This window comes from Myxocyprinus asiaticus, chromosome 16 (genome assembly GCF_019703515.2).
Source record: "Myxocyprinus asiaticus isolate MX2 ecotype Aquarium Trade chromosome 16, UBuf_Myxa_2, whole genome shotgun sequence".
In the NCBI taxonomy this organism is placed as follows: Eukaryota; Metazoa; Chordata; class Actinopteri; order Cypriniformes; family Catostomidae; genus Myxocyprinus; species Myxocyprinus asiaticus.
The window spans coordinates 41,739,680-41,764,643 of record NC_059359.1 but is presented as its reverse complement, the minus strand read 5'-3'; the positions used below and the strand labels follow the sequence as shown (position 1 = coordinate 41,764,643).

The following is a 24,964-nucleotide window of genomic DNA, read 5'->3' as shown; positions in this document are numbered from 1 at the left end:
TTATAGACACAAGATGTAAATATTAATCATGTGAACATGATTTTAGTTTAATAAAATCTCTGTTCTACATGATGATTGTTTATAGGGTTTACCGGTGTTATCATCATGGCAAAGAAGTTGTAATATTGGATATTACTTTACACAAGAAAGGTTAGTAAGTCATTTCATTACACTAAAATTATGTTAACACAAGTGCTGTCAGTCGATTAAAATATTATATCGCAAATAATTGCATAATTTTTCATGGTTAATCACGATTAATCACAGATTTTGAAAGTACTTACATTTGACACTATATATACTTCATTACCTGTCAAAATGCATTTAGTTCCTTCTTAGAAAAGAAAACAATATGTAACAATAATGTTTTATTAACAAAGTATTCCACAGTATAAAGATAGAAATGCACTAAAATAGCACCTATTCAGGTAACATTAAACGTTTTCCAAAGTCTAAGTGGGAGGTTGACTAATTGAAAGAATAAGTCCCATAGGTTGAGTATTCATTGCAATTGGCAATAAATCTCTTAAAATCTCCTCCTCCACAATATTAATCATGGTTATCCACTTTACTACAGCAATCTTGAAGCTGCACTGACATGATTTGCGCCATTTTGAACTCCACATGGAAAGCGCTTGCTTGCATAGAATGCCATGGTTTGCTTTTAACGCTGCTTGGCACTGAACACGTAAATGATACTTTATCCAAATTGTCCGGTGAGACGGAAGGGCTACACAGTGCCGGGGAGACACTGATGCTTCACTCCAGCGTCCCATGTGGGTTTGTTTTTTTACAAAAATATGATTAATAGGTCCTCTCTCCATCACTTGATCTTTGACACAGAATCACTGTTGTGTGTGTCAGAGTGATGACCCCGGGGTATCTTGTGGCTATATTTTTTAATATTTGTATTATTACTATTTTAATATTTATGGACTGGCCCCATACACTTTCATTGCCACACTGTAATCTAGATTTTTGCTTCTTTTTAACTAAACGAGGGATGAGTTGAAACTATTTTCAACATTACCAACATTATCCAACTGCTGTTGATTGAGCTTAACTTGGATTGAACCCGGAATATTCCTTTAAGTTTTTCACAATTTACAATGACCCATACCTCCATGCTCTTTAATGATATAACACACATACACGTGAAGAGATGCAAACAAATACACAAATGTTTCATGTAAAATGAAGGAATTTTCTAGTCCTTCATTTTGCAAGCCTCTGGTTATGTATTTTACTGGGGTTGGTATACACTCGATAATGTTATTCTTGTAGGCGTGCATAGACCTGAGCGGCCCATCCTCAGATAGCCTCACCCTACCTTGTTGGCAGCACAGACACTCAGTTAGTCATACTTGCCAACTGCTCAGGTATGTTACTGGTGGTTAATCATTAAAGTGATGTGTGCTTATGTGTGTGTGTTTGGTTTACTGGTTTTTGGCATGAGCAGTTTAAGAGTGTGATTATGCAGTGGTTATATGCAACTCCTGGACCTTTATTTGCCGTTAAGACCAGTTACACATTGTACACACACTCATTTACTTCTCTAAGAAGTTGCACAACTCCATCATTTTCCGTTTCCTGTGGCTTGATTCTACTGAGATGTGTCAAATGTGTTTAGTGTGGCTATTTGGAGAGGGTGTGGGTTTCTAGATCAGGCATGCTGTCGGACACACCTTCCCACTCACTTACCCCGATTCCACCCCCACTTCCTGCCTCACCTCCACCAACATGACAATTCAGGGAAAGAGGCGGGGCCGAACGCAGCCCACAATGTCCTCCAACCACCATGTCTTACTGAGTCAGAACAACATTAGAACAGGTCCTGAACCTGTTGCCTATACAGACAACATTTACAGAAGGTAGAGTACAGAAAGTTAACAGGAATTAAACCGAAATAAAGAGAGGAACAAACAGAAAGAGAACCCTTAGGTCCTATGTCTTAATTGGAACATATTTCTTCTTGGAAAAGTGAGGACTACCAACGTAAGGAAAAGGAACTTGTAAAGAACATCGTTTGGTGTTGGTTTAAGGACAGAAGTTCATATTTTGCTTTAAGCATAACAGAAGTAAGATGACTTCTCAACAGAGAGTGAGGGAGTACACAACAGACAGTTGGGAGAGAGACAGACTGCCATCAGATGACTTGCTCTATCAGGGGATGCTCAAAGCCATGGATGGCAGGAAAGGTACTTTGGAGGGTTCTCAAATACACCTACTAGTGTCAAGATTTTCCTCTCTGCAGAATTCAGTCCTATTTGTAGTTACTGTATTATTAGTGAATGAATATTTTTCTTCACAGATGCAGTTTAAAAAAAAATGAATGGTCATTGATTCATGGGCTAGATGTGTTCCTATTTGTTCTTCAGCTTCAAAAGCTTGTTTTGCATTTTTTACTATACAAAATGTTACATTGCAAATTATATAGCCAGCTTTAAGTGTATTGTTGAATTGAAAAATCAACATGCATTTCTTAGTATTTGGTATGTTCCCTATTTTGCTTAAAGGACAGCATGTATTCAAGCTCCACAAATTTGTGCAAAACCTGATGATCAGTGTAATGTTTCAAAGAGCATCTTGTGTACTTCAATGGAAGCAAGTTAACAAGGCCAACAAAGGCACAAATTTGCTTACATTTGATTAGTGACCTAGAAATCGTGCATTATCTTAAATGTTTCCTATCTATTTTGCGCTATAGTGTTTTTTTTTTTTTTTTGATCAAAATTTTCTCAGAGTGGCTACCTAACCTTTTTTCTTGTCAGTGATTTACACTATAAAAGCTCTTGTGCTCCAGGATTTTGATTTAGAAATACTAGCTTTTAAGCCATCTCACCTGATTGGCCCATGTGTCACCATGAGCCTTTGGTGAGCAAACATTAGCAAACCAGAGACATGCATTTGTGGCTAAATAATGTATATTTTTGAATTCATTGACATCTTTTCATGTTGGCAAATAAAAAAATTACTGTTACGGTAACTGTAACGTATGTGTATATATATATATATATGTAATGTTGTGAAATAATAACATTACCGTGGCGATTATCCATGGTAAGATCCCCAGCAAACCTTAACTGCCACCATTCAACATAAGACTTTATATATATATAATGTGCCTACTGTCAAGAAAATAATGTCACAATGTAAAAATCTTAGTGGCCCTTAAATAAGCTTCATTTTCTAAATGAAATAACAAAATGTCTTATTTGATTCTTTTGATTTTGGAATACAATAGGACTAGGACATTTTCTTAACAGGTTTCATGAGAATCACCCTTGTACAATTAATCACAAGGGAGTTGGTTTAAACATGAGCACTGTAACATTGTACAGTACCTGTGAGATGATACTGATAGAAGACAATAAACAGAGGTCAAAGGGCCATGGTCTGCTGATGACTCCAATTGCCCGTTTGGGGTCTTAAAGGGGCACACCCACAAAAATGTGGTCATGATAATTCATCATCACCCACAATAACCTCTCAACCACTTAAAAAGAAGTCTTATGTTGAACGGTGGCAGTTAAGGTTTGCCAGGGATCTTACCATGGATAATCGCCATGGTAATGTTATTATTTCACAACATTCACATATTACTCCACCCAGCAGAGAAAGAGAAGTCTGGCCTGCGGGTGAGTCTTTGCGGGCTTGAGTCAGCTGTACACTCAACACTTCTGCTGTAAATCACTGGGCGTGTTTTAAAGGACTCTACTTGCTATTGTTCGACAAACATGTTTCAATCATATGCAGTACCTGCTGAATAAGCTTTTATCCATTCACAAAGGGATTTAAAAGTATTATGCTTTCATTTTCCTTTGTATTTGACCAAATTGCTCACTGTCTATCTGAATTGGAACCATTGGAGAACACGTCATGCAACTAACGTTTGAGGTGTTGGGTTTTGGTTGGACACTCCTGAATGTTATGTGTTTAGTGTTTAAGCCATTCCAATTTGGCTTTTGTTGGATGTTTTGAGTCATATTCCTGTTTGATAATGAAGTGTATTTTAAATGTGACTTTGCAGCATGTTTTTCTTCAGGAAGTTTTGAGGTTAATCTCCATCCATTTTGGCTTCTACTTTTAAAAATGTCCAGTTCTTTGTTGCAAAGTAGCATCCTCAAAGCATGATACACATGATGCTTTAGTGTAGGGATGGTATTTATGACAGAACACATGACAGAACAGTTATGTGATTTACTCCTACATCTTCCCACTTCAGTGATCACTGGGACAAGATAATTTATACTCGCTGCCTAATAGGCCACTCCAGGCTAACACATTTGTTTTTGTTTTTTTATCCCCTTTTCTCCCAATTTGGAATGCCCAATTCCCACTACTTAGTAGGTCCTCGTGGTGGTGTGGTTACTCACCTCAATCCAGTTGGCAGAGGACAAGTCTCAGTTGCCTCTGCTTCTGAGACCGTCAATCCACGCATCTTATCACGTGGCTCGTTGTGCATGATACCGCCGAGACTCCACATGTGGAACTTGCAAAATGTGTGAAATGTATGTATTTTTGCAAAAAATACTTTTACATGCTACTGTCCGCGATCCACGCACAACTTACCATGTGTCCCATTGAGAGCGAGAACCACTAATCATGACCACGAGGAGGTTAACTCATGTGACTCTACTGTCCCTAGCAACTGGGCCAGTTTGGTTGCTTAGGAGACCTGGCTGAAGTCACTCAACACACCCTGGATTCAAACTCATGACTCCAGGGGTGGTAGTCAGCATGCCAGAGTCCACTGTCTCTGAAGCATATTTTATTGGATTATGCTGGTTTTAATTCCTCAAGGAAATTGTTACTTTTGAAAAGATCTTTTACAAAGTTACAAATGATATTTCGTGGTTCATTACACGTATCGCGGATGTTCCTAGGTAAAATATCCACTGTGTGACGCTAAAAGTGAATTTTCTCCTAAACAGATGATGTTTTTAAGGTTAATGCTCTATCAAGTTTTAAATCCACAAAACCTTCCTCCTTACCCCTAAATCTTTAACCTAAACCTAATCGATAGTGTCATAAAAGCAAATGAGATCAAAACCAACTTATCAAAACCAAACTTTTGATCAACTGACAACAACATCTTTATATTCTCCTAATGTTCCCTGCTAGATTTCAAAAACAAAATTTAATTCAATCAGTTCCAAATTTACTAATTCACAACAGCATATCATTACTCAATTTATTTGTACATTTATGTAATTTCATGACTTACTAATTTGCAACATAAATGCAATGTCACAGGCTCATAATTTCTTCCAATTCCAAACATACCAAGAGACAATATCTACTAATTCACATCATTGGCTTAATGTTCTCTTAATGTTCTCAACTAAACCCGAATGGACCAGTTATGCAATTTATTCATAAAGTTTGGTAATTTCATGACTTATTAGCAATGTAACTGCAACTTAGTCTCAAAATTGAATTCAATCAATTCCAAATGTACAAATTCACGACGTCATCTTTACATTCATATATTGCATATATGACATATATTGTTTACAGCATTTATTAATCTTTGTTAAAGGTGCACTCAGTAATTGTTCCTCATTAAAAAAGTTTAACTCCTAAAGACATGAATTGTAATTTTGCAATATATGTAGGAAATCATGACTACTCACATTAAAATGAAGACTCCAGTCATATTCAGTAACCTTATAAAAGCTGTTTCATTCTACATGGAGAGGGTCCGCACATGGGGGCTGCCATGTTAGAATCACATGACCAGCCGAATACTACTCGCTTAATCTCAGTAACCTTCCTGTTATATTACACTTTCACTCATTGATTAAAGTAATCATGACTGACTGTGAATACTACATTTCTACAATGACATCTGAAATTGAAAACTATTGAATTTAAATGATGCTGCATCCAAGCCGCTAGGTGTCAGTGTAAGTCCAAGATAACACAAAGACAAATGTTACTGAGTGCACCTTTAAGGCAGTATTGGTTTTCAATAACAAATAAGAGTGACACTTATTAGCCCCGATGACTATAGGTTCAGGTTTGGTCTCAACAGACCGTAGAATCTACCTCTTAATAGCGCAGTACTTTTTGTAGCTGTATAGATCATGCAATTCCTTAGTCTTTAAAGAGATGCTGTCAGACATAAGTGTATATACTGTATACTCAAATTCTGTGGAGCTGTCTGTAGGTTGACCCTAATGAAGTGATTGTGCAACTTGGGAACAGAGTTGTTGTTTTGTTTTTTATTAAAGAAAGTGTCAACAAAATGTTAATGCCAACAGTTTTATTTTTTATTAATTTAGTAAAAAATATCTAAATTGTCTGTACTCTTGTACTTTGAACATTTAACATTTTTGCAAATTGTAACCTTTTTCTGAACGCAATAAAATTGCAGTGTTTTACATGTAATGTTGTTCAGTCATTGTAAAACTGATGACAAATGCACATTGTCTACATTTTGTATGAGATAATATTTCCTGTGTTTGAGACTGCTGAAGGAACATGAGTCTGCATGCTGCAGGTGTGTCTTTAGTATTAAATTAGTCATGCCAGCATGACTAACATAACGTTTTCATCTCTCCAAACCTGAGCTCAGTCTTTGTTTGACAATGGAGCTGTCTAGACATCTCCTGCGGTCATAATTCTCCATCTTTACCAAGAGATCATCTTTCTCAGATGGGTGTGCCTCAGAGTTGCTCTGTGTTAATAGTTTGGAAGGAGGCATTACTACCCAAAGAACTGTGATTTTTGGCACAAAATGTTGTAGTCTGGTTGAATGAGAGCATAAACTGACAGGGCCCTGAAGTTCTAATCTAGAACTCAATCATATGTAGTTTTGCTGTTCCTTTATTCGGCATTAGCGATTGGGATTTTATATGACTGTGTTTATGATTAAAGTTATATCAAATGAGAAAAAATGGACAGTTTTCCTTGGGTGAAACTTAAAAGGTGAAGTGAGTAATTTCTGTGCCATTACCACATGGAATAGAAAAAATAATTTTTGAAACAAGTTTCCAAAACCATGGTTTCTTATTAGATGCTGTGCCGGGCTGGTCAGGATGCTCAAACTAACAGAGCAATGGTTTGAAAGCCACAGAGCCACCTTTCAGGGAGGCTTTAAACCTGAAATCTGAAAATGGCTTACTTGTGCAAATTAAGCTGGGATAGGAGAAAGTGTTTTAAAAATGTGTTGTTTTAAAACATGTTGAAATGTATAAATGTTCTTTTTTTTTATCTTTCACAGATGAACGGGACAGAGTGCAGAAAAAGACTTTTACAAAATGGGTGAACAAACACCTAATAAAGGTAAATAAATCTTGATTATTTGTTTAAAAAATCATAAATTTTGCACGTTCAAATGTCTAGTGCTTGTGTTCTTATCCTGCTACTCCATTACATGTCCTTATGATCATTTAATGCCTCTGAATAATAATCCTTACAACTTAAATCACACTTCTAATTGGCCCAGAATCACTTGGGACAAAGTGTTTTGGATGTTTTCATTTTGCAACTAGTTATAGTTGTAGTTCATGAATTAGTTATAGTTATACTTAAAGGGTTTGAACATGCAACCTTTCAGTTGCCAACCCAGTTTAGAAAATAGAGTACTGAGGGTCTTTAAGAGACATTGTCTGCTGCTGGGCTGAACATTACTTCTGTTTGAAAAAGTCCTGAACTTCATCTCAGCTTTTATACCATGTATAACATGAATATTTAGGATATCTTTCTAAAGAACAAACAGTAATCATTTTTTACGTTTTACATTGTGGCCTGACCAGGTGCAATGCGACAAGTGTCAAGCAATAATTCACACCTCCTCCATGATAATGACGAGTTTTTGTCCTAACCTATCGTGCATGTCAGCACTGTCGTGCATTTTGTCTGTCACTTGGTTTCTATTTATGTGGCAGTGAGCTGTGTAGCTCCACCCACAGTGAAATCTCACTGGTCCAAAATCTCACTTCACATAGCTATATACACCGATCAGCCACAACATTAAAACCACCTGCCTAATATTGTGTAGGTCCCCCTCGTGCTGCTAAAACAGCGTCAACCTGCATCTCAGAATAGCATTCTGAGATTATATTCTTCTCACCACAATTGTACAGAGTGGTTATCTGAGTTACCATAGACTATGTCAGTTCGAACCAGTCTGGACATTCTCTGTTGATCTCTCGCATCAACAAGGCATTTCTATCTACAGAACTGCCCCTCACTGGATGTTTTTTTTTTGTTTTGTTTTGTTTTTTTGGCACCATACTCTATATAGATACTCTAATATAGACTGTTCTGTGTGAAAATCCCAGGAGATCAGCAGTTACAGAAATACTCAAACCAGCCCGTCTTGCACCAACAATGATCCATGCGATTATCTAATCAGCCAATCGTGTGGCAGCAGTGCAGTGCATAAAATCACGCAGATATGGGTCAGGAGCTTCAGTTAATGTTCACATCAACCATCAGAATGGGGAAAAAATTTGATCTCAGTGATTTGGACCATGGCATGATTGTTGGTGCCAGATGGGCTGGTTTGAGTATTTCTGTAACTGATTTTCACACATAACAGTCTCTAGAATTTACTCCGAATGATGCCAAAAACAAAACACATCCAGTGAGTGGCAGTTCTGTGGATGGAAATGCCTTGTTGATGAGAGAGGTCAACAGAAAATGGCCAGACTGGTTCAAACTGACAAAGTCTACGGTAAATTAGATAACCGCTCTGTTCAATTGTGGTGAGAAGAATATAATCTCAGAATGCTATTCTGAGATGCAGGTTGACGCTGTTTTAGCAGCACGAGGGGGACCTACACAATATTAGGCAGGTTGTTTTAATGTTGTGGCTGATCATGTATATGTGTTCTTATTGGCTGTGATTTCATCATTTCGTTTAGTATTTCACTTGCCATAAGGACAGACAAATTACTTGATGCTTGAAACTTGACATGTTGTGCCTAGTTAGGATGAGGCGTTAGGGTTCAATGCTTATGTTGTGTCCCCTCTCAAGACAAAACAAATACCAGCTAAACAGTTTGTTTAGATTTAAATGTGCTTTCCCCAAAACATATCAAATGATCCTCTCAGTGAGTAGTTCAAAAACCCTTTCTTCTCGCACACCTCAGAATGACATCTTCAAACAGCTCATTTATTATTGTCTAGTCTAAAAAGACAGTATTTAGACAAATAATTCAGTCTGGACTTTCTCATTAGAGAACAAAAATGAAAAACTCTTCTCATACCACTCCCAGGAGTAAAAAAAGACGTATCATAGAACAAACAAGACTGAAGGTTATTAACATCTGCACTCTTACAAATCAATCAAGCTTGTTTACCCTGGGAGAGGCACAAAAAAAAAAAAAAAATAGGCAATACAAAAGACATGATATAAGATAAACCTGCATGCCAAGAACATCTGATTAATTTTGCAGCACATGTGCAACACAGATGCTTGGCTGTGGTTAGATGTCTGCTCACCTGCAGTCTACCATTAACATTTACTGACATCCTATGCTCAATGCTGTGGCCTTTTTTTAAAACCTTTTATCCTTGATACATGCATAAACAAAACCAGTGTTATCATGGAGAAGCTTGTGCTAGTCCCAAAGTTGAAGTGTAGTCAAGCATATCAGGGGAGGCATTGAGAATGGTGATAACTTCTCCAAGTAAAAATAAAAAAGAACTGAAAATTAATAAGAAAATATTTCTCAGTTTAGTAGGCTACAAAACTGGCTTAGCATGAAAACAAATCCTGGTAACCATATTTACCCAGTCATTTCAATGGGGAAAATGCAAGAAATATTCAATCATTTTTGTTGTTTGGAAAAGAAAAACACTCAAATAAATAAATTAATAATAATAATAATAATAATTAAAATATCCAGAACTTATAAAAAGAGAGATAGCATCTAAACGTGTATGTCTGCAGCAGACTTTATTTTGCAGATATTATTACAGGTAAAGAAAATATTACAGTAAGTAAACTACTATAAAAATAGTAATATAACATTTTTATAACAATATAGGACAATAAACAACACATGGAAAAATGGTTGAACAAATACATGAAATGGTTGAACTGCAGTGCTGTAGTTCAGTATAAAACAAAATTATTTGTATTGACATTTACTTTATCTCATTTATAATTATTATTTATTTTACCTGTAATAAAATCTGCTTCTTCAAAATGACTAATTACGGGGCCATTAATAATGTTTTCTACATAAATAATATATTAGACGAAGCATAACCCTATAATTAGGGATGCGCCCGAAGCCGAATACCTTTTTCGGAAAGGCACGAATAATGACTCCGAAATGAATAACGGATTCATCCGAATAACAGAAAAAATATTCGGAAGACTGATCATCCAATGAGCACAGGCATAAAGCAATATTTTAAATAAACATATAGAAAATTACAAAACAATGATGAGTCTGTGAAGCCATTATTACCACAGTGTAAACCTTATGAATGAAAATGCACATGGTGATTTTAAGTTCAGATCGGATGACCGCATTCTCGACTTCATTTGCAGTCTCCATTAATTGTGTGCTTGTAAAGAGTATTAATTATATCATACACATTTTCCACTTCTTGAAATGTCTGTTTGAAATGTCTGATCACATTAACAACAAATATTTCACACAATTCACACGTAAGGATTTATAAACCAACCTGAGCATCAGGGGTGGACTGGGAAGAGAAATCGGCCCGGGATTTTACATAGAAACTGGCCCAAAAATTGTTGAGCTGCCCCCTTCGGCATATCGCAGCGCCGTTTCGTGGCCCGTTCTGCATAACGCGGCGGCTCATTTCAGCTTAGTCCCGGTTCTCCCGATGGCCCCAAAGTGCGTCGGCCCACCGGGAAAATGCCCAGTATGTCAGATTACTATTCCAGCCCTGCTGAGCACGATATGTAATTCCTAACCATTAAGGGAGGATTTTATAGTGGAGTTTGACTGTAAGTTGACCACATTTATATCCACATTATGGTAATTATCTGCCTCCAGAATAACATTGTTACTTGCACACTGCACAGACATAAAGGAAAATGTTGTTTCAGCAGATATTAATGTCTGAAATACCAGGAGAAAACACAGTTAACAACATATTCCACAGTTTATGTAGCCTATATATTCAGCTTCATCTGGTGAGAAAAAATAAAGAATATCAATACTATAATTAAATAATAAGAATAAGAATAAAAATATAATAAGAATAAGAATTATATTTAAATAGGCTTATCTGAGGCATACTTTATATACAGAAGCTATAGCCTAAATGTAAGAGAGTTACATCTTAAAATTAGTTTTGATGCACTTCCTGTTTAAACCACACCCACATCTGAATCTATCCGAATACAGATACAGTTACAGATAATTTTGTTATAGTAACAGATACAGATACAGATAATGGCTTTGCTGCACATCCCTACCTATAATGTACTTAAAAGTAATTAAATTAATTGAAAGTCAGTAACTGCAATCTGATTACAAGAATTTAAAATGTAATGCATTACACTACTTTTTGACTAAAGTAACTAATTACTTAGTAATTGGATTATTTCCAACACTGGGAATAAGCATATTCATCTAACCCAATCTATTTCGGTCAACAAGCCAAATATGTTTATTATTTTCAAGGACTACTGTATAAGAAAACTAAAATTTCAGTTGAGGAAAAAACATTGTGGTGTTTTCAGTTATTCAAAAATAAGTTCATGTTCTATAAGAATCTGACTACATCCTACTCTGGCGAGTGTGTACATTTAATCCAAACAAATCTCCTTATGAGTTTAACCTTGACCAGCAGTCACAGAAGGTAAAACATACACAACACTGAGCACTCAGTTTGCGTTGCATTTGTAGCTGTCATCAGTTGTTAAGTAGCTCTCATGACTTTAACACTATTGCTCTGTGCCGACTGAGCTGATTATTGTGAGGAAAAGATGGCAAATGGCCAAATATGGGCATCAAAGATGAGACATTATGATAAAATACACCCAAATATTGGTTAGGTCAGTATTGGTGTTCTGCAACACATGACATTCATTATGATACAATTCATTGCAATCCCTAAACTGACTTTTACTTGTGTTGAGGTACTGTTATTAGAGGGTTTTCAAAGTAACTGGAGTTTTATGCATCAACCGTGACCTCTAGTGGTGAAATATGACCTCTGATTATTTGCCTCGCTTAAATTTGACATTTCACTTTCATTTAAGTTGGATGATGAATAGATGTTTGTTTAAAAGAAAAGAGGTTTTATTCAGTCATTTGTTTGCTGCTGTATTTGATTAAAGTGTGCTGAACTTCAGAAGTAAAGCCAGTTTGGCTCATATTTAAACAGAAGTAGCTTTAACCCATTCCTTGTCCTCTGTTTCAAACAGCAGCTATATATATATATATATATATATATATATATATATATATATATATATATATATATATATATATATATAATAAATAAATAAATAAATAAAAACAGTTACACTGTGTTTACAGTTGCTTTGTAATTAAGTTAACAAATTTAACAGTAACAAATTAACAAAGTTCTGAATTTAATTCTAAAAATACTACAGGTTTGTATGATATCTTGAACATTTTTATTCATGTTCAGTGCAAGTTTAAATTTTAACTACAAATATTAATTGAATTAAGTTAAAATAAGATTTCCATGAAGGATGAAAAAGTTAAATGTAAGCAGAATAAATTCTTTGTTTAAGGGATAGTTCACCCAGAAATGAAAATTCTCTCATCATTTACCCATGACATTCTTTTTTCTGCAGAACACAAATTAAGATTTTTAGAAGAATATCTCAGCTCTGTAGGTCCATATAATGCAAGTGAATGGTGGCCAGAACTTTGAAGCTCCAAAAATCACATAAAGGCAGCCTAAAAGTAATCCATACGACTTCAGTGGTTTAATATATGTCTTCTGCCACGATGCAACCACTTTGCGTGAGAAACAGATCAATATTTAAATCTTTTTTACTATAAAATTAAAAATTGTGGAATAAAATTTCAGAATGTGAAATTGAAAGTGAAGATTTATAGTAAAGAAGGACTTAAATATTGATCTGTTTCTCACCCACACCTCATATTGTTTCTGAATATATGGATTTAACCACTGCAGTCTTATGGATTACTTTTATGTTTCCTTTATGTGACTTTTGGAGCTTCAAAGTTCTGGTCACAATTCACTTGCATTATAAGGACCAACAGAGCTGAGATAGTTTTCTAAAAATCTTTGTTTGTGTTCTGCTGAAGAAATAAAGTCGTACACATCTGGGATGGCATGTGGGTGAGTAAATGATGAGAGATTTTTCATTTTTGGGTGAACTATCCCTTTAAATGTTTATGTCTAATAACTAAGTTAGTTTAAGTGGCACATTTTTAAAATCATCTTAATAATCTTAACGCCATCCTTCATTATTCAACAATTCTCTTCTTTCTTTCATCTCTAATCAATATAACTCCATTCATCTCTCTCCTCTTCTCTCCTCACTTTCATGTCTTCCATTGCTGTGATCTCTCTCTCTTTTCCTCTCATCCCTCATTCGTCCATCAGCACTGGAGAGCGGAGGTAGGTTCCATCTGCCCACATGTCCAAGCAAACCCTGTTATCTCACTTGTATGTGCTCCTTCAGGCATTATACCTGACCATTTCTTTCGCTGTCATTGTGAAGAATGTGCACTAATGCTCACAACTGGAGCCTTAGAAAATGGTTTATTGTTACAATTTAGTTTTAATCGGCAATGCAGCAAAAGAAATCCAAATCACTCACAACCATCTGTTCTGTATTTGGCACACAAGTTGTCACTCCCATATGAGCAATGACATCAAGTGACTTGTGATTTTATGAAGCAATATTGCTAACATTTGGAAGAATGAAGAAGGTACAGTAGGTATTGCTTAGAATAGTTCACCCAGAAATGAAAAATCTATCATTATTTACCCACCCTTGTGTCATTCCAAACCCCTTTGCTACCTGTTATTTTTTTTTCCATGGAACACAAAAGGAGAATTTCTGAAAACTCTTGTCACAGCTCTTTTTTATACAACAACAGTTCTGCTTTGGTGTTCTACAGGGGGATAAAACACCATTTGTGTTTGAAACAAGGGTGATAATGAGTAAATAATGAGTTTTCATTTTTGTGTAACCTATTCCTTTGTGGAGGAATAGTAGCCAAAAGCATTGCTATAAAGAGTTTACTCTTTTGCATCAATGCATGGTAAATACCAGAGTAAGCCCAGTCTGTAGTCTAAAGAAATATGTATATTTTTATTATTCAAGCATATTTCTGATCCAGTGAATGTTTATACAGTATCTGTAAGTGCACTGTATAATCTGATGGAATTCAAAAGAAAGCTTTAGAATGTAATTTAGACTCTTCCAGCCTGTAAATCATCTGTCAAAGATTTTTTTTTGACGTGGGGCAGGTGGCCTGCTGTTCTGCCTGGAGCACTGCATTGCCCCGTCCTCTTATCGCTAAGCAAAGCAGGAATTAATCACTTTAAATTCATTGTTGTTTCCCCTCCTAAAGAAGACATGAATGTACTTTGTATTTAGAAGTAGTATCCCTCCTCCAAAAAACAGCTTAGTCCAGTTTGGACCAACCTATATTCCAAGATGTCCAATAATTAAACATTTCTTTCATTAAATACTTGCCTACAGTATGGTGCCTTGATCCCGCTAGGGAATAAAACAATGTAAAAAAGTAATTCAGATTTTAATTCTCACAATTCTGACTTTATTTCTTACAATTGTAACTTTATCGGATGTGCGTGAATGATATAAAGTCACAATCGCATGATATAAACTCGAAATTTTGAGAAATAGTCGCAGTTGTGAGTTTATATCTTCATTTCAACATTATTTTACAATTATGAGATATAAAGTAGCAAATGTGAGAAATAAAGTTGCAACTTTTAGTATATATCTTTATTTCAACTTTATTTGGAAATAAATAACTTTATTTAGCAATTGCGAGATACAAAGTTACAAATTGCAATTTTTGAGTTCATATTTTTATTTAAACTTCACTTTAAAATAACCACAGTATATTGCAATTCCAAGATACAAAAGTCGCAATTGCTTGATATATACAGTTAAGTCGCAATCGCATGATATAAACTCGCAATTGGGTGAAATAGTTGCGGTTTTGAGTTTATGTCTTTATTTCAACATTATTTCGCAATTATGAGATATAAAGTAGCAATTCTGAGAAAAAAGTTGCAATTGTGAGTTTATATTTTTATTGCAATGTTATTTTGCAAATGCGAGATATAAAATTGCAATTTGGAAAAGTAAAGTTGCAACTGTGAGAAATAAAGTTGTAATATTGAGTTTATATCTTTGCTTCAACATTATTTCAAATTAATTTGCAATTCCGAGATATAAATTCGCAACTGTGAGAAATAAAGTCGCAATCGCATGATATAAACTATAGTTGCAAACATAACTGTGAAATATAAAGTCAGAATTACCTCTTTTATTTGTTTATTCTATGGCAGGATTCAGTGACCATACTTTACCCTTATGTCCAGCTTGACAAGTGTAAAAATTATGAGTTTCCAGCCAAAACTAGCATGAAATTTCCCAAAACATTCCTTATACTGGTTACCAGCAATAAGTTTCAACTGGTCTTAAAAGCTGGTCACAGGCTGAACCAGCTTGGTTGATTTTCCAGAGGGGATGATGTGATTTTTGAAGTGATAGTTATCAAAAATGTACCCTTGTTTTCTCTTCACCCTCAGACTCAGCGTCATGTGAATGACCTGTATGAAGATCTCCGAGATGGACATAACCTGATCTCCCTGCTGGAGGTGCTCTCCGGAGAGACGCTGGTGAGTTTCACTGACAGTCTCTTACTGACTTCTTTGTACAGTACCTTGCTTCCACTAAAAAGCACAGCCAAAACGGCCAATCAAAAGAAGACATATCACTAATCCCATTCTGATTCCAACCTCTCCAACTCCACCTTCCAACGTTCAACCTTCCCCATAGCCTTCAAACAAATCCAAAGTTTTCATTTAGACCTCCAGGTCAACAGAGTCCTGTACACCCAGCCATATTCATGGTTAATGCCTTGGGATACTTCTTCAGAGTCAAAAGATTTGAATTATAACAACTATATAAACTTGTTTTTGTTGAATCACACCCAAAACACTGGGTTTAGATTTTCCAGGCAACTCTACCCTGACATCATCCCATGATATTTCTGAGACATTAACCTCATAACTTGAATTTTTCGCTTGAAACTGTGTGGCATCTTCCTTCTGCCTATCACAGGGTTCCCACGGTTCCCATTCTAAATTTTTTCTAGTTATGCTAAGCTCTACAATATTTAATTGGCTAGAAATTGCTCTTTGTGAGGGCAATTTCTATAACATGATGTTTAAAAGTCTTTACCATTCCGATGTGATTACTTGATAAAGTTAATGGTAAAGTCATTGAAATATTTTGGTCAAAACAAGGTGTGGGAACCCCGCTATCATTCCATATTCCTTTGAACCTGACCCATCATCTCTTTGCTGACCTTTGCCCTTTGAATTGTGTCTGCTCTTTTTGCGCTTCTCTTTCTGGGTCAAGCCGAGGGAGAAGGCCATTGTGCGGAGTGTACGGTTGGTGAGTGGGTTTCACATGTAGATGCTTCATTGGCATGAGTCACTCACTGTGGCTGGCCTGTGCATGATGTCACTTCCGCCGGTCTTGTCGCAGCCTTGTTTTTCATTTGCTTCCTACTCAAAGAGTGCTGTATAAGTTTCAGTGATTTTAAAGAATAGTTAACCACAAAAGTTAGAACTCTGTCATTGTTTACTCGCCTTCATGTCATTCCAAACCAATATGCTGTTAATATTTTATTTTTTATTTTTTGGTATACATAAGGTGAGATTGAAGGAGCTGTCAAGCTCTGAAAAGAAAAAAAAAAAAGTATATTCCAAGTCTTCTGAAGTCATACGATAGCTATGTGTGAGGAAAAAATTGTTACTATTAAAAATTAAGTTGTTATTCACTGATAATCCTCCCCTCTCTGCTTTGAAATCTTATGTGCAGACATGTTCATGTTTCAAAAGTGGTTTTGATGGCAAAACTGGTTCGCACACATGTCATGACCAAATACGATGCTCCAGTTCTAATATGTAAAATGGATAATGAATCTGAGAGCTGAATTTAAGGGTATATTTTCAGGGAATATCAAGAAAAATGTTGGCCTTTTCCTCACACAAAGCTCTCGTATGGCTTCAGAAGACTTTGAATATATAGGAAATAGTCATATTTTTTTTATGGTGTTTTTTGTTCTTTTTTGGAGCTTGACATACATGGTCACTATGAACTGTTGACATATGGAACAGTGCCGTGTGGAGATTCTTCAAAATTCTCCTGTTGTGTTCATACACATTTGAAATGACATGAGGGTGACTAAATAATGACAGAATTTTCATTTTTGGGTGAACTATTCCTTGAAGAAGGACTATATAATGCTAGGAGTCAAGGGCAATGTGTGTTATCTCAGCTGATGAAATAAACAAAAATATTACTGAGCAATTTGGCAGGTTAATTTTATGAGACACATATGATTTAAGAGTTCTGTTCTTATATAAAACTATGGCTGTCTTCTCTGAAATTAGTTAATAAATGCATGCTTATTTTTTAAAGTTAGGGACTGTTATTTTGCCGTTTTACTATTAAGAATAACATAATGAATGAATATCAAGTAGCCGAGCTCTTTCATTGACCACTTAATCAGTTTAGCTTGGGCATGACTTTGATGCTGTTTCTATTTATAACATCTTCTATCTGAACCTTGTGATCATATTTTGGGTGTGTGAGCAATATGGCAAATGGTGTCTAGAAACGGATTCCTTCGGATGTGCCGTAACTACACTGACTGTCATATAAATGTAATATAAATTTAGTTTGGAGCAGTATGTCTACAATGGGTTATTGGGGCTGTACGGAAATGTTTGTGCAAGCTATACCTATTCAGTTCAAGACTGCATTTGAAAACTCTTGCTGTGTCATTGGTGAGTGAAATGTTTAGATCTATAAAGTGTTCGGTTCTAACAGTTCTACCCATCTAAACAGTTGGGTTGATCTCCGTAATACAGAACATACAGTCGGTAGTCTGTTAGCATTTATCCACAATGTTAAACCAGATGACATCCCTGAGACCAAAAGATCATCACTTTTATGTCCGTCATTTAGACTTAATGTCTTCATGATATCAATGCTTATGATAGTCATTTATATTAGCTCCATATGTCCTCCACGTTACTTTTGTTGTTTATGTCTTCCTTCACTACCACCTTCTCTGGGCACTCAAGGGCTCACCTCAATGTGTCCTTCTTTACCTAATACATGTCTTAATGTCCCTCTGTGTCTCTCCACAGCCTCGTGAGAGAGGACGCATGCGATTTCATAAACTTCAGAATGTACAGATAGCACTGGACTTCCTCAGACACCGGCAGGTAAGACACAAAAATGCTCTCTATGCATTGACGTGCAACTCAAAAGGTGAATTTTTGAAAAATATTCTGGTTACTCTTTTGCTTATAATGAAAATGAATGGGGACTGGGGCTGTCAAGCTAAAAAATGGAAGAAAAAAAAAAAAACACCAAAAAAGTAGTCCGTATGACTCGTGTGCTATATTCCAAATCTTCTGAAGATTTATGTTATGTGTGCTTTGTGTGAGGAACAGACCGAAAATTCATTTTTAACTGAAAAAAAATCCCTTTTGGTTATAACGTTTGGTTATAAGACACGTGAGAACCAGTGGCGTCTGGCGTCAATGCACCATTTTGTTGTCCATGTGACCATTGTAGTCTTCTTCAGAGCTTCGGCGGAGGGGAAGGTTAAAAGTGAATAACAACTACCATTTCAGTCTGTTCCTCACACAAAACATTGTATGGCTTCAGAAGACTTGGAATAAAGTGCACGTCACATGGGCTACTTTTCTGATACATTTATTGTGCTTTTTTGTTATTTTGGCACTCGACAGCCAGAGTCCCCATTCACTTTCATTGTATGGAAAGAGCGCCCATTGTTCAACATTATTCCTTTTGTGTTTCATGGAAAAAGAAAAAGTCATGCAGGTTTGGATTTAATTTGAATTTGAATTTTAGGTGATCTATTCCTTCGAAGACTGAAAAAGTCATTTTTATAGCAAGATGTTTTATGAGACAATCTCCCCAAATAAAAACAAAAAATCACCAAATATGGCATGTTGTTCCTCTCTGCTTTTCACAGGTCAAGCTGGTGAATATCAGGAATGATGACATTGCAGATGGAAACCCCAAGCTGACACTGGGTCTAATATGGACCATCATTCTCCACTTCCAGGTCTCCCATTCTGTCAGTGTCGAGTTCCCAGTTTACCATTTACCTCCTTCTCCTGGACTCCAAATCAGTCTGGCCAATCATTTCTGTCTTTGGGTGTCTTGGGTCATATCGATTATATTCAGTGTCCTCAAACAATATTTAGACACTTCAGCCTCACTTAAAATGTATGTTTCTTTACATTATACAGTACATCAAACCAAGTGGTTTGATATTTTGTACTGACTGCAGTGACATTCATACATTTTAAGTGTGGCTGAAGTGTCAAAAAGTGTCATTAAAAAGATACTTTTTGGGACCACTGTACCTTACAATCAAACACCAATGGGGTCGAAGATTAGCTTTTTTGTTTTTCTTCAAACCATCATGTGCCTTGTGCAATCAAACGTGTTTGTCATTTAACAAATTATATGGTAACACTTTACAATAAGGTTCCATTTGTTAGCATTAGTTAACATGAACTAACAATGAACAGTACTTAATAAGCATTTATTAATCTTAGTTCATGTTAATTTCAACATATACATTTTTAAAATCAAAAGTTGTATTAGTTAACATTAGTTAATGCACTATGAACTAACATATTTTTATTAACTAACATTAACAAAGATTAATAAATGATGAAAAATATATTGTTAATTGTTTGTACATGATACCTAATGCATTAACTAATGTTAACAATTGGAACCTTATTGTAAAGTGTTACCAATTATATTTGGCAACCTGGCTCAATCAATCATTGGTGTAATTCTGAAAATTCATCAAGATTCAACAAACCACAATGGTCTTAGTACCTTCAAATGAAGCAGACAGCTTGTTTGATTCTAAGAAAACGGATCTGTTCAATGTCTTTGGCACCATGAAGAATTTAGATTCTCTGATGTAATCTAATTTCATAATCTAATGTCCAGACTAATTTCTTAAGACCTAATTTACGTGAATCTGTTTTCCAAGGTGTTCAGTTAAAACCACACCCTGATTTATTCCACTTCAAAAGCTTAAGACATGACAAACAATTAAATAGACAAACAAAAATTCTTTGCACAATACAGTACATTACAGCTGCTACTACAGTTTTGCTATGAGACGGACACAAATTCAACCATTATGCTGCTTCTATATAACTGGATGTGCTATTATTCTGGTAAATTGTTATATCTATTGACTTTAATTTACTTGCTCAGCAATATTCTCTTCAAACTGTTGCTCCGCCATGACAGTTGTTGACTAGAAAGCGGACAGTTCACACTAATCACGCTATAGCACCCCTTGTGGCAACGTTGAGAATTCAATGCATACTTGCGTTGTGTTACGAATTGTGGTCTGACACATTTTGTACATTTTGTAAATGCATCTGCGTTTACATATTTGCGTAGAGTATGTTTCAGCGTTAAGATGTTGCCAACCCCTTACTTTAAGATTCTTAAGGTTTTGCAACCTCTTTTAGCCTGATTAAAGGGATAGTTCACCCAAAAATGAGAATTCTCTCATCATTTACTCACCTTCATGCCATCCCAGATGTGTATGACTTTCTTTCTTCAGCAGAACACAAATGAAGATTTTTAGAAGAATATCTCAGCTCTGTAGGTCCATACAATGCAAGTGAATGGTGGCCAGAACTTTGAAGCTCCAGAAAGCACATATAGGAAGTATAAAAGTAATCCATAAGACTCCAGTGGTTTAATACATGTCTTCAGAAGCGATATGATAAGTGTGGGTGAGAAACAGATATATATTTAAGTCCTTTTTTACTATAACTCTCCACTTTCACTTTCACATTCTTCTTTTATTTTTGGCAATTCACATTTTCATGCTTATCGCCACCTACTTGGCAGGAAGGAGAATTTATAATAAAAAAAGACTTAAATATTGATCTGTTTCTGATCCACATCTATCATATCGCTTCTGAAGATATGTATTAAACCACTGGAGTCTTATGGATAAATTTAATACTTCCTATATGTGCTTTTTGGACCTTCAAAGTTCTGTCCACCATTCACTTGCATTGTATGGACCTACAGAGCTGAGATATTCTTCTAAAAATCTTCATTTGTGTTCTGCTGAAGAAAGAAAGTCATACACATCTGGGATGGCATGAAGGTGAGTAAATGATGAGAGAATTCTCATTTTTGGGTGAACTATCCCTTTAACATTAAACATTATTAAATGATTGTTAGATGGTCTATATATCATATTTATGTCATTTTAAATATCAGTTTTAAAACATGTTGCAGAGTAACTAAAAGTAGCGGCACTACTAACTTCACTGCATTTATCATTAGCGTGACATTCGTTTTCAAAATAGTTTAGTATTTTTGTTTTCTTTCTAAAAAAGTAGCAGTACAAAGTACTGCATTGCTATTTTTTACAGTATGTCAGATTGTTTTGTGCAAAATACAAATTTAGGTAAATACTAAAAATTAGGGTCTTTTCTTGCTTTATTTGTTATATTTAAGGTAAAGAAAGATGGATGTTTTCAAGTGTGATGCAGTCATCCTAACTGAAATTGTCACTGTTGTGTCAGATAAATACTGTTGATTGTTTAATTAAATTAAATCGTGTAATTGAAAGAATAGTTTTACTGTAGTTTAACTACTTACATTTAGCTACAGTTTCAAAGTATAACTTTCCCAACACTAGTGGTAAACCCCTTCCATGCAGTGCCATGTTTCCCTACCTATATTCTCAAAAAGCAGTTGTGTGGAATGAAGGGTCTCAGAGCCAGGAGGTGAATGGGATTCGGTGGAACATTTTGATATGCTTGTACTGTAGTGCATGCCTGGAATTTCTTTTCAAAGACCATCTCTTAAATGCATGCATGAGAAATTAACCCCTCCCATTATTTATTGATTTGATACCATAAAAAACGCTGAATCTGTCTACACTTCTATTACATGTCACTAAATCCATAAACTCTGACAGATTTCAGATATCCAGGTGAACGGTCAGTCAGATGACATGTCGGCAAAGGAAAAGCTGCTCCTCTGGTCTCAGCGAATGGTGGATGGTTACCATGGCATCCGCTGTGATAACTTCACCACTAGCTGGAGGGACGGAAAACTCTTCAACGCTGTTATACACAAACACAAGTAAGTAAACTGTTAACAAGGCTGCTTGTAAAGTACACAAGATGCTCTTAAGTGCTTTGATTGTGACTTATTCTAATAAGTGGCATTTGTTTTGATATTTTGTTTTATAATGCAAAGACATGCACACATTGTAAGTGTGGCTTAAGTATCCAAACAATTTTGAAACTATGGTAAATAATCTAATAATGAATATTTTTTGCAGGATTTGTTTCTTGAAGTTTAAGTGACCATTCATAGGGTCCTACAGTCACTCACAATGACTGCTCATTTGAAAGGTATCAGATGACGTTGAAATATAGCAATTTGTTAACAAGGGACTTATCTGTCTCAACTTTGAGCTTCACTCTTGATCAAACTTGTCTTTGATGCCAAGGAGTAAAAAGTTCTTACCTGAATTCAGAACATATTTTCGCAGAGATAATTGCCCTGAGCGCTTATCAAATCAGAGTTGTGCACATAACTGACAGTTTTTACTGGCATCTCACTTAAAGTCTTCTAGAATCTCATCAGCCTTGAGTTACAAAATGTATGATCAGTCTAAAGGAATAGTTCAGTCAAAAATGAAATTTTCTGACATCATTTACTCACCCTCATGTTGCTCCAAACTCATACAATATGACTTGCTTTCTACTGTGGAACAAAAAAAGATAACTTATTAAGAAATTCTAAGCTGCTGTTTTCCATATAGTGAAAGCATAAAGTGACCAAAAGCTGACAAATCATATTAAAAGTGTCATAAATGTAGTATTTATGACTTGAGGGCTATATTGCTTATAGTTGATTTACTGAAAATCGTCCCCTCCACTGTAGCTTTATTTCGACTTTATTTCTGATCTGTTCCACACATAAAGCACAAGCCATATGGACCCCTCCTATGGTGCTGTTTGTCCATTTTGCAACTTTAAGGCCTCGATAGACTTCCAGAGAAGTTATTTTTCATTCTTCATTCAGGGGTAAAAAGAAGTTCGAAAGAGCCGAGCAATGGTGTACTGTTCGTAAACATTCAGACACCCGCCACAACGCTGTGGGAGGTGTTTAGAAGTACATTTAAATATGGGAACACTACGTTAAACCTTAACTAATGTGACATTAAAATGTGTTACCAGTGGCTTTATGCCTCATTCTTTGAGTAGAATTCACACTAGATCAGTAAAAGATGCTTTTTTTAATCCACTCGGTGATGATTTTAAGGAATATATATGCAGTGGAAAATGCACAATTTGCCTTGTTTACATTCAAAATTCATGACGCTAATGCGCTAACACGCTATACGTGGCCATAGTATGTGCCAGTTACATGCTGTTATTGTAATTTATGATGACACTGATACAACTGCAAAGATTGGTGAATAAAAGAGTGTTCAGAATATAGACAAAAGAATGATGATAGGCTAACCGGTACTTTGGGCAGATGTGTGAATGGCTTTCACTGCAGATGGCATATGAGTGAGGCAGCTCATAAAACAAAAGAGTGAATGGGCACTTAAGAGTATTTGAGTAGATTTGATTCATTTTGTAGACTAATTAAACAAAAAATATTGCATGACATGGTCTTGGAAAATGTTTCTATGCAAACGATTGTACAAATGTTGGTAAATATGCACCAGCTCGCTAATAACTTCACGGCGGTGTTTTCATGTTGACTGATCTTAACTAACTGAACAACATAAACAGAATAAGTTGTCGGCCTCAAGGTAGGTGGAGCTCCAGGTCACACCTACCGATGACGTGGACCAATGGCAGTAAGAAAATGTTTAGCAACCGGTAAGAAGTTTTCCTAAATGTTTGCCTAGGCGAGCTGTTACGAACCACCGAAACGAACACAAAAACACCTTCCTTTTAGCCAGATTTAGTTCTAAATGACATCACACCCATTCATTCTTCGATTTTGTATGAGGTATATCGGGGCCTTTACAGCATGTGGTCACTGCAGGTTCATTGTATGGACAAGAGCAGCTTGTAAATTCTGCAAAATGTCTTTTTGTATTGCACTGAAGAACAAATTGAAAGATATATGTGTTTGAAACAACAAGAATTGTAATAATATGTACAGGAAGTGAATTTGAACATTGGCATACTGTTGAAAAAACAATTATTCAATGGAACAAATGAACTGAAAAAAAAAGAAGAAAAAAAAAAAAGGGAAACAACTGTCTTCTCATGCCACACAGATCTATGCCAAATGAAAGCAGTTTACCTGCAATGAGGGTGTGCCACATATACAGAGGCTTGCACAAAAGAGGGCTGGAAGGTTTTGAGTAAGAAATAAGTTTTAAAAAGAAGCATTCAATGAAGGTCATTTTACAGCATGAGTCGAAAAGAAACACAGTGAGGCGTGTCATTATGAGCTGAGAGACTCACCTCACCGCAGGGCACATTTCCTGAAACACTGACATGTACCTGCAAAGCTTGGGAACGCCCCACTGACCCTGCTAAGCTCCAGTGGGAGAGTTAGATGCTTTTGTCAGCCTGGAACATCCATAGGAGTTGTCAGAGTTTCTGCCTTTCAGAAAAGGCGAAGAGGCTTTTGCAAGCACCACATGCACAACAC

At 35.9% G+C, this 24,964-nt stretch overlaps 1 protein-coding gene across 4 annotated transcripts in view; it reads left to right on the top strand.

The window, feature by feature from the left end:
* Positions 1-24,964, top strand: part of LOC127454368 (plectin-like) — a 199,716-nt gene that overhangs the window by 126,735 nt on the left and 48,017 nt on the right. For 3 of the 4 annotated variants that reach the window (XM_051721514.1, XM_051721515.1, XM_051721516.1), the window contains exons 2-6: positions 7,229-7,290; positions 15,742-15,831; positions 18,379-18,456; positions 19,236-19,328; positions 22,248-22,414. In XM_051721514.1, coding sequence (XP_051577474.1) covers positions 7,229-7,290; positions 15,742-15,831; positions 18,379-18,456; positions 19,236-19,328; positions 22,248-22,414 — 490 coding nt within the window. Of the gene's footprint in view, positions 1-1,757; positions 2,199-7,228; positions 7,291-15,741; positions 15,832-18,378; positions 18,457-19,235; positions 19,329-22,247; positions 22,415-24,964 lie in introns of those variants that run through there. The other variant, XM_051721513.1, reaches the window with a different exon arrangement.